A 19264-nucleotide genomic window follows, 5' to 3' on the forward strand; every position below is an offset into this window, starting at 1 on the left:
CTTCCAAACAGAGTTGTGTTTCACCTGGACCTCACGAGCTTGTTTTTTTAGTTTGAAGTCGTGGATTAATTCCTTTCAACTCTTTCATAATGAATGAAACATTTTTTTTAAACATTAAGCCATTTACATCAATACCTTGTACTTGGCGCAATCTTTTAGTCTGTTTGGGAAAATTGCTATGGGATGGATACAAGGTTTCAGTATCGCCAAAATATTGTTTTGCCAATGTGATGCTGAGACTGAGATGGAGTGGCCAAAAACATCCACTGGTCAAAGTATTGAAATGTGGTGTTGGGGCTGCCAACACCATTCCCAATGAATCACAAACAGAGTAAGAGAGAATAGAGGAAACCACAACACAACCTTAGATTCAAGGATCCCAAACATAGCCTTAGAGAGAGCAAGACAGGATATTTTTTGTATCCCTACAATTCATTCTGGGAAATCCAAAGCAGTCCCAAAGGGGGTTGGCCTAGCTGTCCGGCCAGAAGGGCAGCTGAAGTTCCAGTCATGTGGGGGCATCATTATCCTCCACATAAGCCGAAGCCCAGCATAAAGCCCTGGGGGAGAGGATCCTAGCCTCCAAGTTTTACACCGCAGAGACCGACCACGTCTCTGGTCTTGGAGGCAGGAGCAGTTACTCCAGGTTATAAATTCAAAAAAGGAAACAGGAAGCATCGTGAAAGAAGGACCCCTACAGCACCAAGCAGACTGCGCACCTCCCAATCCAGGTAAACATGATAATTTGTCCGAATATATATTACATAAACTAAGACGACGTTAACACATTGTGAGGAATGGAATACCAAACAATCCTTGTCTTGCAGATAAGCGGCTAGACCAAAATAACCCGTCAGACATTTGAATCAAACTATGATGCAAATTGATTTAACCGGTCTTGGACGAACTAACTTAATCTGATAAATAAGACGAACAGGCAAGGTGCATGGGGCAAACGAGTGATATATCAATCCCAAGTTTTTTTTTAAAGGCAAGCATGGGTTAGGCGGACCCCTACCAGAACAACAGCCGCCCCATGTGGCAGAGGGATTCGATCCAGGACCCCGCTTTTACCACATGGGATACCACCTCGGTGGTCTCTCCCCAGATTTATTCAACATGAAACGCTCCCCTATTAACCCAAATCCCTCCCAACTTACCTTGTCCAAAGCATATTCCCATCAATTAAACAAGATGGTTTAGGGCCATACCCAAAATGAACCAGGATCACACGGGGTAAAACCCATGACCAATACAGCCAGTATGCATCGACGAGGCAGAAGAACCTAAGACCCGCACCATGACCAAAAAGAAGGAAAAAGAAAAGCAGGGAAACAAAGAAGGCATTGAATTTCATGTTTTCAACTATAACAAAATTCAACAAATGGGTGAAACAGTCAGCAAAATTCAAGGGGTTTGCCAAACCGTGTCTTGGAAAATCTCGCAGACAAAAATGAGAGAAAAAAACTAGCTGAATTCGTAAACAGTCTGTCACGGGCAGCAAAATATCTGGATTACAGTGCGCACAATCAAGCACATAACTGCTCCAAGCCTACACCTCTATCTGCTCTCGCAACCGACGAATGGCACTCCTCACTGTCACAGCACTCGCAGTGCTTCAAACAATAACAATTAAAATACATCAGCAAGAAAACTCAAGCGAACAAGAACCAGAAAATGCTAAAGTAACCATAATCAATTACAGGAAAGCAAGACACGAAAAGAAAAGGTACTAACTAGTATGATATATATGACATGTAACATGCAGCAAAGCCATCATCCCATTCTTACTCGCATTAATGTAAACAGAAGAAACTAAAGATATAACAATGAGTCTATAGAATCACAGTTTGATCATTTACAAATAATAGAAAATTAACTTACTTCAAAGTGTAGGCACCGCCAGCCTTCACCTTGCCACAGTCTTTGCACCCCCAAATTCCCACTGCTTTCCTCTTCACTGCGTACTGCATAATTCCACACCAATTGTTCCACAGATCAGAACGTGACAAGATTTCTTCCACGGTGAAAAAGCAAACGATACTAAAGAGAAGCTGTATAGTAGCAAAATGAATTAACAAAAAGTTCCATCGTAGTTCTCACCTTTCCACAGAATTCACACAAGTATTTGGCATGCTGACTCACTTCCATTTTCTTGATCTGCTTACGCAGACTGGCACCATATCTTGTGCCTGAAATGGGCACCAAGAAAAAAATTCAGATAAAGTGATTTTCAAATTACAAGTTAAAACTAAACCAACCAAAAAACTAAGAGACTAAGTAGGGCATAGCGTTCTACATAAAATAATGCCCACACGCAAGAAAGACGACTGAACAAACTGTGAAGGACTAGCATTGGGTGAAGGTATAAGATTTCAGAAGGGGGAAGATGAGAGGAGAAAGAGGGAAATGATCAAACCAACTAATATCAAATCAAGCATGCACAAGAAAGATAAGACTTAGAACTTTGCATCTTACCATATTTGCCAAAAATGTGAGATGAAAGGAGAAAGAGGGAAATAATCAAACCAACTAATATCAAATCAAGCATGCACAAGAAAAATAAGACTTAGAACTTTGCATCTTACCATATTTGCCAACGATCCCAGCCTTCTTAGTACGCTTTGTCTGCAAAATAGTGATTATAAATAAAGTAACTGAACAAGCTCAGGTAAAAATATTTGGATCAACAAAATGGCTTGCAATTCCAACAGCAAAGAGCAACATTCATGGTCAGCAAACCCAGCAGTCAATCTTAGATTGGTTGAGCTTGACTTGGTCAGTTGGGCATGGTGTCTATGTGACATTGAGAGAGTTAAGTTAATCAAGTTTAGATATGCAAGAAATAGTTTAAAAGTAATTTGGGTCTATATAGCAATGAAAACAAGCAATCTTTGTTAACTGGATATTATGAATACAAACAAAACAAAAATGGTAATAGCAAACAATAAAAAAAGGAACAAGTACAATCCTTCAATAAAGATTCAAGACAACCTAGGTCACTTGAAATAAGTTAAGTTGTGGAGTCATTCCATCCAAGAGCCTTCAGCTATTCTACAGAAAAAAACTCTACAGGACACCAAAACATAATTCAACCGCTCAGACTGTAACCTTTGTATAGTATAGCCAAATTGGGATAGGAAAATTCCCTATTAATGACCAACATACCCCAACTATATTACATGTCCAGAGAAGAAACCTCATTTCATCATAAAAAGACATCACCGCCATATTAGTGATGCCCTGAAGGTCCAATGCCACAAGCATGACTTCACAGAACTGTGCACAAACATAGGTATTTTTTGCACCCCTAATACTTCACAGAACCAAGATAAGTTTTGTCATTCCTAATATTTCTGTGGAATGAACCTTGGGTGAAGGGAACAGCTAATCAAAACAATCAAACAGGACCCGGTCACTTTTCACTACCCCGTGCAATAGAATTTCCTATCAAAACATAAGAGTAATGGAAGAGCCGAGTCTTCTGCTATTCAATCTACATCCATCCCCGCTGTCAAATAACTCATTGTATTAGTCAGTTGTAATACATAAAAAATAGCACAACAAGCATGAAGCAAAGTAAGAATACTGTCATAACATAGCAGATAATAGCATGCTACAACAAAGAAAACCAAACAAATGAATCAATTCCGCGACTAATTCTACTTTCCCAAGGTTTGAAGGTGATAACCGGACTAATTCCTAATTTACTCCAAAAAACATTAGCATCAAATTGCAATTTATCTTAACACTAAATCGTTTTCAATGGAAATTGCCAAGATTTAAACAATAAACCCATCATGTTCCAAGAAAATTAGCATCACTAAGCCATCTAATTATAAGCCACTAACCATTACAACAGTAGGAACTTCTATAAAGCCATAGACGCTTGAACAAAAGACCTACAGTCCTTGCAGAGGGGCCAGACTCGGCCTAGCCATATACTGGAGATGATAGTGTTTGGATTTAGAAATCGTTGCCAAGAATCCCTTTAGAAGCTGCATCAACCAAAGAGAAACTTCCAAGACTCTACTAAACAAATCTTTGGCCCAAAAACAGGAAAAAAGTCACACCCATACTTTCCATCCGGGCATTTGCTCTAAATATATATTACTGCATGCTTGAAGTGTTTCTAAACATAATTTATTCACTATGGCTCTCTTTGTTCAGTAGAAACCGTTTTATCAAAACGCTCAAAAATAACTTCATTCTTCACAAAAAAACAGCAAATATATGTTCCTTCCTAGAAGGGATTAAACAATCAATCCATAGATGCAGTCGTTTTCTAAACAACCGGAGAAATCACAACCCTAAACCATCCTAGAAGTAATAAACATATAAAAACAACAAAAGGGTACAAACGTATAACATTAGAAAAGGGATATGAGGTAAAAGAAATTTCTCAAGCCCTAAGTTCGAGACAAATCTAGATTTTTCATTGCATCAAGGTAACATATCTCTGCGGATCAGCCGATAAAATTCATCAAATCTAGTTCATCTCGCATAGAAAAAACGAAAGAGAAATGAAAAAGACGAACAAAAAGACATCAAAAACCGAGAAAAAATAGGAGGAGAACTAGGAATATCCAAGATAAACCCTTAATTCCCCGACTAGGGTTTTTTCCACTAAGAAGGGAAGAGAGGGACGCACCATTTTCGGTCGGAATTCGGAAGGGCTCTTTTCTGTCTTCTGCGATCGCGATGGCCAGAGCTAGAGAGCTCAAAGCCCTCTTGCTCTCCTACTTATAGTGCGTTGGAAACCCTAATCTCGTAAAATGGACGGTTTAGATCTAAACATGGAGAGCGCGGAGGGAAGGAGTTGCAGAGCTGGCTATCAACGGGTCGGATCCAGTTGGGTTCGGTGAAGGGTGAGTGAATTGTGGGGGGGCAACCAACGGGTCGGACTCAGACCCTTTTTGTCTTCACATAAGTAGGGGATGTCACTAGTTCGGGTTTGGGGCAGTGTTTGAGCTATTGTTGTTGGGTCAGGTCACCGGATTCGTACCTGATATCTGAGTTAGTGTCAACGGCTCAGGTACCCGACCCACTAGGGTATATTTAAATCTGGCCAAATAAAAATTTGCAGGGTTCAGGTTCAGGTTCAGGTTCCGGTTTAGGTTTTGCCGGGCCATGAATAGGGATGGCAGTGGACCGGGGCGGGGGCGGGGGACAAGATCTCTACCCCACCCCGTTTCAAAATCTGAACCTTCATCCCCGACTCCATCCCCGGCGGGGATGGTTTTTAACCTCCACCCCCCGCCTCCATCCCCATTTCATGTTCTCCATCCCCGGTCCAAACGGGGGTGAGGCGGGGCCATCATCCTTTAAAGGATTGAGGATAGGATGGGATGGGATGGGACGGGGCGGGGCGGGTTGGGGTGGGGCTAGGTGGGGATTGGGACGGAGACGGAGCGGGGCAGGGAAAAGCTTAAGTCCATCTCCGCCTCCATTCCCGCACTGGGATAGATTTTAACCTTCATCCCCACCTCCATCCTTGTTTCATGCCCTTCGTCCCCCGTCCAAATTAGGCGAGGCATAGAAGTTTATTTTTAGTAAAGTTCATAATCGGACCCTTTAGGTCTGATCCAAATTCTAATCGGACCTCTTTTTTATTACCAAAACCTGACCCCTATAAGGTTATACCGTACGGGGCCTTCACTTGTATGGCAGGAGCAGTTAGGGCACGTGACGGTCTTGCCTATCCCCTCAAAAAAAGTTTGGTACTGGTTGGATCCAGGCCAAACCCGACCCATTGACACCCTCAACTGAAGATGTCAGCTGGTCAAGTATCGGACTTGCCGGTCAATAAGGTGCAATAAACCTGCCGTAATCATAGTGACAAAAGTTAAAACGGTAAAATCTCGTCCGACCAAAAACTTGAGAGATTTTGAAAATTTTCATAAATCTCATGTTTTTTCGGCAAAACCTTGAGAATAAAAAATAAATATAAAAATATAAAAAATGAATTTTATAAATAAATATAAATAAAACACAATTAGAAATAAAAATCTTGAAGGTTTTCACAATAAATATCTTTTAAAAATATAAATATCATGATATTCGTAACGGTTTGAAAATCTCATGAGAAATTGCCGTCTTAAACCTTCAGGCAATTTCTCATGATATATCGGCAAGATTTTTTTATAAATAAATATAAATAAAACACAATTAGAAATAAAAATCTTGAAGGTTTTCACAATAAATATCTTTTAAAAATATAAATATCATGATATTCGTAACGGTTTGAAAATCTCATGAGAAATTGCCGTCTTAAACCTTCAGGCAATTTCTCATGATATATCGGCAAGATTTTTTTATAAATCTCGTGATATTTGTTAGAGACCGGTCCGTTGGTAAATGTCCGGCTCACAGCGCTTATTAGGTTCATTGGCTTAAGTGAGATGCCTCGAGCCTACTGGGCGACCTTGCCTTTAAATAATGCTCCTTGAAGGTTTCGAAACTTGTAACTTCTCATCAACGTGGAGACTTTCACAAATCACCCCTACCGCATAAGCAAAACTCTAGTGAGCCCCAATCCACCTAATTTAGAGGCTATTTAAATTCTTGTTTTATAAAAAGCATATTTTAGCAAAAAAACATTCATAGCCCAAACCTCACCCACATCTTACTCAGGTCGGGTTCAAGTCAACCTCTCGGGTCTAAAATTGTGTTCTCATAACTATCCGGGTTCAGGTTGGATCGGGCATCTGAAACAAACCCTATCCGTAGAGGATAGATGGCAGCAGGCCCACACAAGAACAACAAAGCATCCACTGACACTGATTTCACATATTGTAACTAGGGCTGTCAATGGGTCGGATTTGTATTAGGTACCCAAACCAAACCTGAATTTCTGGGTATGAGCCCAAAACCAGATCCATTTTTTGCTGGGTACTCTACCCGAGTATTTTATATGTATTTTTAATAAAAAAAAGTTTTAAAATTATCCGGGTCTGGGTTTGGGATTTCATTTTCATGACCAGGCAAAACCCGAACCAGAGCATTAATTATATAGGCGGGTCCGGGTCGACCCTGTCCCGAACCGTTGACAGCACTAACTGTAAAGAGACAAGAAAAACGGTCCTAGCAAAGAGGATAGATAGCAGCAGTCCCAGTGTGTGTGGTGGACAACCATGGCTGCTTCGAGCTCACCCCTCCTCTCCTCATCCCCTCCCCAGCTCCTCGACCAGAAGTTCGGCCGGAAAGGCGTAAATTTCACCCAACCAAACGGGATTCCGACCGTAGAGCTGGCAGTCAGGAACGGCAGCTCCCTGCAGCTCAGGCTCACCGACGGCCTCGTCACCTCCTACAAGCCCAAGGTCTACTGGAAAGATGATGGCTTCGAAGAGCTTGTTCACACGGTAGATGGTAGATCCACCGACCCAAAGGGCGGAATCGGCCTGATTCTTAACGATCTTTCTCGGTCGAGTCGGGACGGCTCGGTGTGGTCTGCGTCGCGGTGGGACGTCAAGCATGTTGATTCAGACTCCATTGATGCTGTTCAGGTACGGTTTTCTGTTATTGGTGGTGAATTCACGATGTGGGTCCCTTTTGTTTCTCTTGTTTTTCTCTTTTGTTTGTGGTTACAGATTGTTTAAATCTGTTTGTTTTGATTTCTGTGGTGAATTCACGATGTGGGCACCTCTTTCTTTTTTCTTGGTTTCTTGTTGTTTATGTTTACGCATTGTTTTTAAGTAACAAAAAGGGCTCGTGTTCAAAGTTTTCTGAATCTGTGGATGTACTAAGGGATCGTGTTCAAAGTTTTCTGAATCTGTGGATGTACTATAATTCTTTTTTTGAAAGAAAGATATATATGTGGATGTACTATAATTTATGCAAGTGAAAAGAAGAGAAAAGGAAATAAAAGCAGTGCAGAACTAGTTAGGCAATTCATTTTGTAAGCTAGAGCCTTTGTGTTTGCTGATGTGCATTTAATGGCACCACCAAATAGAATTTTCTGCCCCAAAACGCAGTCACAAATATCACCAATATTTTGAAAATATCACGGTTTTTTCAAAGGATGATATTATACTGGAAAATGCAATATTTTCAAAATATCGCCTGTTTTGGAACTGTCATGTTTTCTATCACAATATAACGCTGCAAATTTATTTTATTCGCCGATATTTTTTTTTAGAAAAGAGTACGTTTGTCGAAATATCTGAGATTTGTCCTCACCAATATTTTCCCGATAATACTAACGGGGGCTCCGCCAGGCTGGCAGGAGCAGTTAGTGCACGTCACCTTGTATAACTGCTAGGGGTCTGCCTAACTCCAGCTTTCTCTGTCGAAAAAAAATATTTTCCCGATAACGAGTTTTGCGACTATGCCCAGAACTAACATAAGTTATGAGTTGCAGTTGGGTTTCTTCTTTCCTTTCTCGTTTGGAGGAGAAAACGTAATGGTTTTCATCTCACACCAATGTTATACGATCCATGCATGAATTTCCAGATCAATCTGAGACAATATATGATGCAAACTTTAGTTAATTAATATAATCTTAAGTGAACTGTTCACTCTGGTTATAACTCAGTGAAATCCTGCTTTTTTTTAATCAAATTAAGCTGTGGAATATGAATGTGTTTATTCTTATATTTGCTTGATCATTAAACAAAAATTCTACCACTGATGTTATGTGTATTTGTTTAGGTTGAACTCACATGTACTAATGGAGCTGGAGCACTTGACATAACTTATATCGTCTCCCTCTTTGCTGCGAGCATGGCAACTGCTGTCATTGTAAAGAACAAAGGGTCTAGAGCTGCTGAGTTAACCAGTGGTATTCTTAGCCATCTCAAATTCAAGAGTCGAAAAGGCTCTGCAATTACAGGGCTTGTAGGATGCTCATATTGCACACACCCGCCACTGTCGTCAAGATTTAGTATTTTGTCACCGGCTGAAGCAATGAAACCAGACTCCCCCAGTTGGAGTCCATTCTCATTCTTTGACTCAAATGGCAATGGCAATAGCCAAGATACATGGAAAGTTGAAGATAATAAGTTTGTTATGATGAGAGACAGATTCAGTAGAGTATACTCAGCACCTCCTGTTGAAAGATTGAAGAGAATTTACAACACCCCTCCATCTAAATACGAAACTATAGATCAGGTAATACCATTTTAGAGGGAACTTTTAAAATTCAAATTTCATATTTTATCCATCTCCCCTGGTGCTATGCTCACAATTATCAGCTGCTTGTGATTTTTTTGGAAATTTCATGAGTTTTTATCCCCTTCTACTAAACAAGAAGTGAAATATTCCTGAAATTAAAACATTTAAATATTATTTTTTTCCTTTTTCCACAATGTGCATTTTGACTGTGCTTTCTGTAGTCTAGATTTAAAATTGGATGGAATTCTCTTACATGGTTAAGGATGCCCAACGTTCCTATCTTTTAGTGAATGGTATGCCTAAAATGTTTGCCTATTCTACTTATCTGTTTTGTACCTATAGACCAAAATCTAGAGGCAAGACTTACCCACACGTGTGTATGCACCCATGCACACATTGAAAATGTGGATATTGGGGTTTTGCTCTACTTTCTCAATTTGAAAAGCACATTTTTTATGAAGGCATTCAATATGGATTTTGGTTGTGATGTGCAGGGGAATGGACTTGGTTTTAGAATTATAAGAATGGGATATGATGACATTTATTTGAGTAGCCCTGGTTCCTTTTCAGAAAGATATGGAAAGGATTACTTTATTTGCACTGGCCCTGCTTCTATGTTGGTTCCTGTGGTACTAAAGCCTGGTGAAGAGTGGAGAGGTGCTCAAGTTCTAGAGCACGACAATTTGTAACAAAAATCTGTAAAAGCAAATGGAATTCCCTCCACATTGGAAATGTATATTTGTTACTAAGTTGCACTTTTTTTTCTCATAGTTAAGACAATTTTTTTGTCATAAAATTGAGATTATGTGGGCTAGTTCCTTTATGTTAGAAATTGAATCGTGTGGAGTTCAAGCCCTGCTAAAGGGGTCTTTGTTTCAATACCATGTAGTCACTCGCAGGCCCCAGAGGACCAAGCAAATAATTATGAATCATATGTATGCATGAGTAATGTCATGTATAAGGGCATTTGTCAGATAAAAATATTTTGCTCATATATGTTGGACTGGATTTCATTGGTATATGTGCATTCCATGCTCCTGCTGTTATATTAGTTTCAATTGGATTAATTCTAGTTTATCTAAACTATCATTGCATAGAGTTTCTGCAAAATGAATATACTATCCTTCAAAAGAAAGAAACTGTAGTGGCTCTGAAAATCCATGAAATTCTTTTCAGGTTGTAACTTCCTGAAAGGGCCATGGTGATGATGAACCAGAAAAGAAATCAGATGGTGTCTAGAAGAAGTCGATCATGTGCATATGACAGAATGCATGAGCAAAATTTGTGCATGTGCTTCAAGGAAATCCACAAGCATTGAGAAAGAGATCATTCTAGAGAGATTTCCATGTTCATTAGCAACATGAGATCACACTGTTTTAGATTAGGATCCATATTCTGGGGTGCTGGGGATTGGCAGGCATTCTGCTTATTGCAAGAAGTGGCCACACTCAAGACTCAAAACCCACATTGCACCCTTGACAGCCGGAGCAGTTTGCTGTTCACTGAGCAATAGCCCCCATGGCATTTTAATACGACCTCTGCTATGCAAAACTGCAAAAGTATGATCATTCCTTTGTCTCACATTTTGTGTTTAAAAGTTTTTTAAGTGAATTTTCCTTTTTCATAAACATGGAAATACCTATAATGTTGTTTGGTTCAACATCTATGAAGAGATTGTTATTATTTTCTCGTTCTGTTTAAAAAAAAGAGTTTTATTTGCTTTCTCCTTTTTCCCTATCCCTTCTGAAACTTAGGTAATATTCGCTTGGCCTCAACTGAGAATCACGCTCCCAAATGTCAGAAAACAATTAAAAAACCTCATTTTCTCACATGCAAGCAAACATGAGAAAATGGTGCAGTAAGTAAATGTATCACATCAGGGATCATTTGCATCTCATGAGATTCAAAATCACAGGATCAACCCTGTGATTCAAATAACATGATTTGGAATCACATTTAAAAGTACAAGCAAGCATGCAACAAGGGAGAAGGAATTCAGTGGATGTTGTGGTGGACTAGATTTGATGAGTTCCATGTATTTAGCCACAGTGCAGAACACAAATGGCATGAGAGATATGAATGTGTACCTGTTAGCTGCTTTGAGTCCGGTGGCTTTGGTCCTCAAGATGTTCAGAGAGGCAGTCAAATTCAACATGATCCAGGCTCATAAGCATCAAGATATAACAAAATCAGACTGTAACCAAAAGAAACATAAGAAAACAGAGAGAGAAAGAAAGATTATCTTTTCTGCACAACAATGTTTTCATATCCATTTTCAAATGTGATTGTTGCACTTGAATAAAATTGAATGGGTGCAAAATACGACTGCAATTCATCATGCAGTCATGGCCACAATAGGTCACATGCACATCATGTTGGAACAAAATTGTTGTGCACATCTTTGTCATCTGTCCAATTTGTGGGGAACATAACAGCAGCAAAAACCAAGAACATGACAAGAGATAAACTAAGAACAAGCTTCACGGAGCTCATCCTCTTCTTAATTGCAGCATGAGATGCGTTTTTTCCTTCAATCATTTCACGGGATAACACACAATCAGCCTCCATGGGATCCCCATCAGTTGATGATACAGACTCTGATTTATGAGTGCAAGGTGGCTGGAACATCCTGTTGGTTCCTAGCTTGACATCCCTAACATCATTCTGACAATTTATCCTGCTTGTGGCATCTGAAGACTTCCATTCTTGAAGTTTGCAATTTAAATCACGAGCAAAGCCATCCCCATTAAATTCTTTTAATGGGCTAAATTCTGCCCCATTAGAGGCCTGGTCACTATGATTGCTATATTCTTTATTCAAAAGATTAGTCTCGGCATCATGGCTCTGAAGAGAGCGGATGAGCTTCCGGGGGCTTGTGAAAATCTTGATGTCATCTATAGGAATTGTTAGATGCGACTTCTGAAACAAAAATAAGAGGAAAAGAAGCAAGCACCTTGAATTCTATGCAATTCGAGAAAGTAAATCTTTAACACCAGAGAATCAAACTCTTGCAAATAAAAAGGACTGAACATTATAGAATAAAACGAAAATAAAATTCCTGTGAAAATCTTGATGTCATCTACAGTAAGCTACAAACGAATCTTGTCTAAGCAACATTGAATGCTATGCATCAAGATATGGCAATATTTAACACCAGAACCATGTTGCTTGGACATGATTCGTTTGTAGCTTACTGTAGATGACAACAAGATTATCACTACAACAGCTTTTTACTAGAAAAACAAAATATCTAGGTACCATGTAGAGGTCAAAGGTTGAATCATATCACTCGATGCTTGAACTATATTTCCAATTTGTGAAAATGGGTTGAAGCTTCTTTTTCACCAACAGTTTAATAAAGAAAAATTCAGGACCAAGTACATCTGAAATCATAAATTTAATGATTTAGATCATGTTACCTTTGGGGTGCCATTTTCTGCCTCCAAAATTTCAGAATTTGATCCAAATCCAGTGAACTCTTCAGAAAGTTCAGCTCCTGTGTAAGTCACCTCCCCATCAACCAAGTGTTTGAGGTCTCCTTTTGAGCAATTACTAACAGAATCCATCTGGGTATCTATCAGGCTTGAAGAACAAAAGCCATCTTTCAAAGAAACATCAACAGCACTATGCCCATCCATCCAAAGCCTACGATTTGTAGGCCTTCCAAAGTTGCAGAATGACTGGGCAGGTGAAATGGGTGATGCTGCAAAAGAAGCAATGACGTGAGATTCAGGTGTAGCGGATCTAGGAGAGTGGATGCAGCTGATTGTAGACTCTGCACTGTATGGACTCAAGCTAATATCATTTATTTTAGAACTCAAATTCCCGTTCCCCATTGCACTGCATGGACTCAAGCTATAATCATTTATTTTAGAACTCAAATTCCCGTTCCCCATTGAGAACCCATTGAATTTCAATTTCTTCTCTGCAGCAATGGTTCTTGCATTCAGAAGAGCCTCAGAAGCAGCACTCCTCACGAACATCAACCTGTCGGAGCGACATTTCTCCAGGAAGACAAGAATTTGTTCCAATTCTGAACAAATGCTGCTTGAATCTACATGCTTTAGAATGGAGTTGATAATCTGGATTGCATTCAAACGCTTCTGTGCAGATACATCAGTCTCACCAACTCTGCATATCTCAACTGCTGATCTTATCAGTGACCGAGCATATCCCTCGAGGATCAATGAGCTAGACTTTGCAAGAGACATAACGAGACCCATATGCGAATGTGTCTGTGTCAGGTTCTCTTCGAGAGCTCCGGACAAGTGCAAGCACACCATGTTCACAGTCTGATCAGAAGCGAAGCGCCAATTATCGGATTCAACAAGAGCTTTCAAGCAAAGGGCAGCACCAGAAGCTAAGCACTCCGGATGTCCCATTAGAACTTCCGAGAGCGGCCGAGCAAGCGAATCGATGATAGATGACTTCTCATTGTCAGGAGACAATGGATCTATTCCATACCTGGCAATGGCAGGTACAACTCTTGCACAAGCTTGGTGCAGTGGGAAAGAGCCAGCACTGGAAGTCAAGGTGGAGATGATTGTCGACATGATGTTCCGGATCTGGGGGACGATGTTCTTGCCATGAACGCGTGCGAGAACTTCATAGAGAGAGATGGTGTGCTCATATGATGAAGAATTGGGTTCTTTCGATTCGGAGACTTGGGCTAGGAATTGAGGGATGGACTTGGAATCGAGCTCCCGGACGTAGGATCTGAGAGCTTTCATGGCAGATCTGCGGGTGTTCGAGTCCTTTTTGAGGTTTGCAAGCTCCTGCTTCAGCAGGGGACTAACGCTTCTACCCATTGAAGAAGCTGAAACAGAACTACAAAGCAACCAACAAAAGCAAATGAGCAGCGGTGGCTATCTTACATCTCTACATGTTCCATTTCAATGAAAAATTACAGAACCAGAAGAACTTCAGAAGAAGAGGAAAAAGAAGGGAAGAAAAACTATAAAAGGCAGAACTTCTGAATGGTTCCTCATAAAGATCAAATTGGGCTTTTGCGTTTTGGTTTTAGACTGTGTTCAAGGGAACTTTTAGAGAGACTCGCTAAAATATCCAGAAAAACAAATGGGTATGATGGGATTTGGTTGAAGAAGATGAAATAAATTCAGAACCACGGTTTTGCAAGGAGAAGAGAAGAGGGGACTACTAACCTGGCGTGATGACTCCCATGAATAAAGGGTAGTGATTACTGATTAGTGAAGTGGGAAAAGGAGAGAGAGAGAGAGAGAGAGAGAGAGAGAGATTCAAATTTCAAATATGCTGTAGGGTCATGACTTTATAACTTCCCTAACTTTCTTTGACCCTATTCACAACCCACGAGACGAATTTGAATCTCAGAGAATTTTGAAAGTTGGCAATTACTTTATGTTGCCGTACTTGTTGCTCTTTAAAATGTGCAAGTAACAAACTTCTATTTTCGTTTTAGTGATATTTTCTTTTTTACTTTTCATAATGGCTTCCATTAAAACTTTGATCACTTCTAATTTCGTTTTAGTTATATTTTCTTTTTTGCTTTTCATAATGGCTTCCATTAAAGCTTTGATCACATATCCTGTCCCACAACATATGATGCGGTATGATCTTATGCAGATCTGACCTGTCCAACAGGGGCATCTGGACAGCAAGGATTAATTCACATTGGGGCCGACATCGTGGACTAATTTTAGCCATTGGTTGGACTGGTATGATTGACTTAGGTATTAAAGATGTGGATCAAGAAGTCTTAGATCAAGATCGAATCCTGGTGCAAGATCAAGTTCAACACGTTCCATGAGTTGAAAGTTTTAGTGACCTACAACATGATCAAGAGAAGAAGAGTCCACAGGTTGTGAAAGCCTCGTTCTCACAAGACTCCTCAAGAAATAATGCTCAAAGAGTTCCTGTCTTGTACAAGCTCAATCCCCTATTTTTTTACCAACGGAGTAATCATATGAAAATTAATGTGCACTTTGTTCGTGATAGGATCTATTAAAAGCTACTTGTGGTATGTCATATTTCCTTTTCTGATCAGGTTGCTGATATTCTTACCAAGCCACTTCTTGAAGATCGTTTTTTCCTGCTTGGTTTCAAACTCAACTTTTTTTGTTTTTAGCTTGTTGAGTTCGGGGGGGGGGGGGGGGGGGGATGTTAAAGATGTATATCAAGATCAAGATCAAGATCGATGGTGCAATATCAAGTCCAACCTGTACCATGGGTTGAGAAGAGTCCCAGTTCTAGTGACCTGCAACATGATCAAGAGAAGAAGGGTCCACAAGTTGTGAACTCTCCTGTTAAGGTGCAGCTCCCAAGGACTTTCCTGATCAGATTCAATGTTATCCTAATCACAAGACTCCTCATCTAATAACTCTCAAACTATGTCACATGGGTGCGGGGATGTGGCACTCTAAAAAAACATGGGTGCGGGGTGCGGCAAAAAAAAACCCAGACTCGATCGGATTTGGATTTGACCCGAATCCAAACCCGTGCTTATTTAAAGCAGGCAGGGAGAAACCCTCCCCCATGCGGAAGCAGATCAAGTAATGCTGAACATGAGCGTTTTTGCTCATGCACACATCGTGGCTGTCTGTTTGCATTTTGGATGAATGCCACATGGTTTGTTAATTTTTTAGCTTTTTAAACTGCAAATTGGATGTCCAAGAGCAAAAATGCTCATATTCAGCATGACCTGATCTGCTTCCCCCTCCCATGCTGCTCACTCTCTCTCCTCGCTGGCCTTCTCCCCCCACTGCAGGCTCCCTCTCTCCCGTTCATTTTCTGGCCACCTAACACCGCCAAACCCTACGTCCGGCGAGTCACCCGACGCCAGTCCTTCCTGTGCCAGCGATGCATCCTCCACCCCCCTTTCAGGTGAGCTCCCTCTCGCCTCTCTCTCTTCTTCTTCTTCTTCTTCTTCTTCTTCATGTGAGCCTCCTTCAATGTCATTTTTTTTATATAAATGACCCTGAGTGGGTTGACCGCACCCAGGGTTGGGTTGACCACAGTAGGTGTGAGGTGTCGCACCTGCACGCACACCCACGTCGCATCCCATCGACACTGGTGCGGCACCTCATTAGCCTAATCCCTGTCACATAGCTCTCAAATAGGCCATGTCTTGTACAAGCTCAATCCCATGTAAACATCCTATTGATGAGGCTTATCCCTATATGAAGGGACGTCCCTCATACCTTGTACATTGATTATAAATAAAGGTTCCCCTACACACATTGGATGTAGTGTTTGAGACTTCTTCGTGGACATAGGTGGATCTCACCGCGTTAAATAATAGCGTTTGGTGTGTGCCTTGTCTTCTTGCATTTTTCTTTCCTAAACTTGCTTAGGTCTTTTAGTAAGATGAATCCCATCATATGTCTCATGATGGGATCTGTGCTGTAAATTAATGAAAGAATCATATCCCATGACACGTCCAACCGGGTGACAATGTGAGCTAATCCTAACCATTCGTTGGATTGCTATGATCATTATAATATGGATCCCATCATATGTCGCATGATGAGGTTTGTGCTCTAAATAAATCCCATTTATTATGCTTGATCAACTAAAAGGACTAACGGCTTTCAATAAAATCAAAAGGTGGAATGAGTTGGTTCATGTTTAGAGTAAACTTGGGTTCCTTTGCGAGGGCACACTCACTTATTAGGCTGAGACAAAGTGTGCAAACCTCATGATGAAGGAGGTCTTCATTCATGGGGTGGAATAGATGAATCGGGCTGGTTTAGCCAAACTAGCCTAGAATGTAGCTAACCACACCAATCTCCATGGGTGACTAAAAAGTACCTCGAAATTAAATCAATTTGAGTCTCACAATTTTCAAATTGTTGCTCCTATGAATGGAAGAGTGTCAAGAAAGGTGCATCAAGCATACAAGAACGTGTGCAGTGGAAACTCGGGGGAGGGTTCTAAATCGAATTCTTGTACGATCTTTGGTGCCTTCAAGGCCCATTAATCCCTTGTTACCTTAGAATACCGTACAGACTATGTATAATGGTTTGAGACACATTATGATAAAAGATCAAATCAACAAAGAATGGCTCAATGCTGATATGTGGACTCGATTCTTTGAGTCCCTGAAGCTGTCAGGCTAGCACTTGGCTTGCCTGACCATATTAAGTGGTTACCTAAAGACCAATTTTCAGTCAAATCAATTTCGGACTCCATTCGTTCTAGAGATCAAAGAGAACATGTGATGAACCAAATATGGATAAGGCAAGTGCTACACAATTTAGTGGAGGATGTGGCAGGGCGATGGTGCAGGTTCCCAGAGGAAGGGTGGATCCAAGTCTGTTGTCATGGGATTTCCCACATCAGTTGACATTTTGGGTTCACAGTCAGGAATCATTGGGGCCATTTTATTTTGACAGGTAGTTTCTTGATCAAGATGTGAGCAAGGAATGGTGTGGTTGGCCTGTTATTCTGAATGGCTTGAGCCTAGATATAAAATCATTCTTGAATCTGGCAGGGCTGATATCGTTATTAGAACCAAGACTCTACTAGAAGGGAGGTCTAACGCCAATCATTTTCCTCTGGAGGTTAAACATTTTTATTAGATTTCATAGTTTTACTGTACAAATAGCTAAATATTACTCTAATTACATTGCTCAGAACCTTGCTAAACTAGCGAAGGGGGATCCACCAGTCATGGAAGGTTCACCCCAAAATTGGTTCCCCGATAGGGAAGATGTATAGATCACAATGTAAACTGTTTATAATTTAATGAACATGGTAGGGGTCTGCCTAACCCCAATTCGCCTTTCAAAAACACAAAACAGTAAACTTGGGTACACTTGGATTTCAGTAGATTTACACTGAATTGAGTTGGCTCGCACTCTGAGGGAATTGGTCTTCGATTCCGTCAAGTCAATTAAACAAAATAGTTAATGAATCCAATCATTGTACTCAACAAATTGAACTCGTCGAACCAGACTCGGACTAGGTTGACTGTGGCCATGACTCAAATCAATAGGTTCAGCTGGATCAGGTCTTATGAACCAAACAATAGCTGCTGATCAAAAGACATTCTTTGACTCGAGCAACTTGGTCAAAAGCTTTATATCGGATCATGCAAAGCTACACTCGACAAATTCATATAATTGCTTGAAATAGCCCTATAGTTGACTCAGTGTCAAGATGCTCTTTTGGATAGTGTGGGACTGCCTGGTTCCACGTAATATTGCTAGATCCAGTTGTGTTGATTGTGGCTCAGATTAAGCCTAAGTCAACTTGGAACAGTTTCGACCTTTGACCAATTTAGTGAAGACGTTCTTCTTGGCATGTGCATATATATAACAATTAGTCCCAAGCTATCTCTAAAATTTCCTGTTGAATAACAGTTTAAGCATTTGAAAGATGATAGAGGTGATGTTGGGAGGACACTTATGAGCCATTACCAGTTACAAGTCCTTCAACCTAATCATGTTCCGATAAAAGTGGATTTAGAGCCCATTTGTTTCATGCAGTTTTCATTAGAAAGTTCTGAATCCCGGCGTCTCTTCCCCACTCTTTTCCACCATGGGAGAAACAAACTTTCAAGTGGGCTCCAGCATGAAACAAGCATAGAAAGTGCCATGCTGGCATAAGTGGGCTCCAGCATGAAACAAGCATAGAAAGTGCCATGCTGGCATAAGTGGGCTCCAGTTTTTTCCACCACCTTCCTCTTTTCATGTGAAAATCCCTGCATACCTTCTCTCACACGAAAGAGAAAGCTGAGTTAGCAGGAGTTTTTAGAAACCCACGCCCTTTCCCACCAAAGTGTCTTCTCTTTCATGGGAATGAAACAAACCGACCCTTTAAGGAGGCGCTTGTTACATGCTCATTTGCAGGAACGAGCTATCATCCGAAGAGCTTGCCCCTAGGGGGGGGGGGGGGGGGGGGGGGGGGGCGGGGCGGGGAGGGTATGAAAACAATTCTCGTTACAAATCAGGGGGGCCCACCCATGCTTCCCCGCACAGGTGCTCATTTTCAGCACCCGTGTGAAAGAGGCTCCTTAAGAATATGGGACTTCACTCTGCTGAAATCTTGAGGGAAGCCAGGCAGTTGTTGAACTGTTTCCTTTTAGGCCAGCACAACCACTGCATGTGCCACAGAGCAAAACAAATCAACAGCAAGAAGTTTAAGAAAATCAAGAAGCCACAAAGAAAGGATGAAC

The 19264-nt window shown here is 40.8% G+C and overlaps 2 protein-coding genes and 1 pseudogene across 2 annotated transcripts; 1 reads left to right on the top strand and 2 right to left on the bottom strand.

Moving 5' to 3' along the window:
- Nucleotides 1–1331: 1331 nt before the first annotated feature.
- On the bottom strand, nt 1332–4750 carry LOC149827635 (large ribosomal subunit protein eL43z-like). Its single transcript, XM_090019536.1, has 5 exons — nt 4652–4750; nt 2589–2628; nt 2104–2192; nt 1885–1967; nt 1332–1616 (listed from the first exon to the last, which is right to left on the bottom strand). Exons 1-5 carry the CDS (start codon nt 4652–4654, stop codon nt 1553–1555), a joined length of 279 nt encoding a protein of 92 aa, XP_089875662.1. The 5' UTR covers nt 4655–4750; the 3' UTR covers nt 1332–1552.
- A 2341-nt stretch (nt 4751–7091) lies between these two features.
- Nucleotides 7092–9922, top strand: PNSB2 (NDH-dependent cyclic electron flow 1). The gene is made up of 3 exons (XM_090019537.1): nt 7092–7505; nt 8650–9108; nt 9606–9922. Exons 1-3 carry the CDS (start codon nt 7134–7136, stop codon nt 9798–9800), a joined length of 1026 nt encoding a protein of 341 aa, XP_089875663.1. The 5' UTR covers nt 7092–7133; the 3' UTR covers nt 9801–9922.
- Nucleotides 9923–11481: 1559 nt separating this feature from the next.
- LOC149827637 (protein SINE1 pseudogene) lies at nt 11482–13919 on the bottom strand (annotated as a pseudogene).
- Nucleotides 13920–19264: the final 5345 nt, after the last annotated feature.

The sequence above is a fragment of the Nuphar pumila genome, chromosome 10 (genome assembly GCF_984573655.1).
Source record: "Nuphar pumila chromosome 10, dmNupPumi1.hap1.1, whole genome shotgun sequence".
In the NCBI taxonomy this organism is placed as follows: Eukaryota; Viridiplantae; Streptophyta; class Magnoliopsida; order Nymphaeales; family Nymphaeaceae; genus Nuphar; species Nuphar pumila.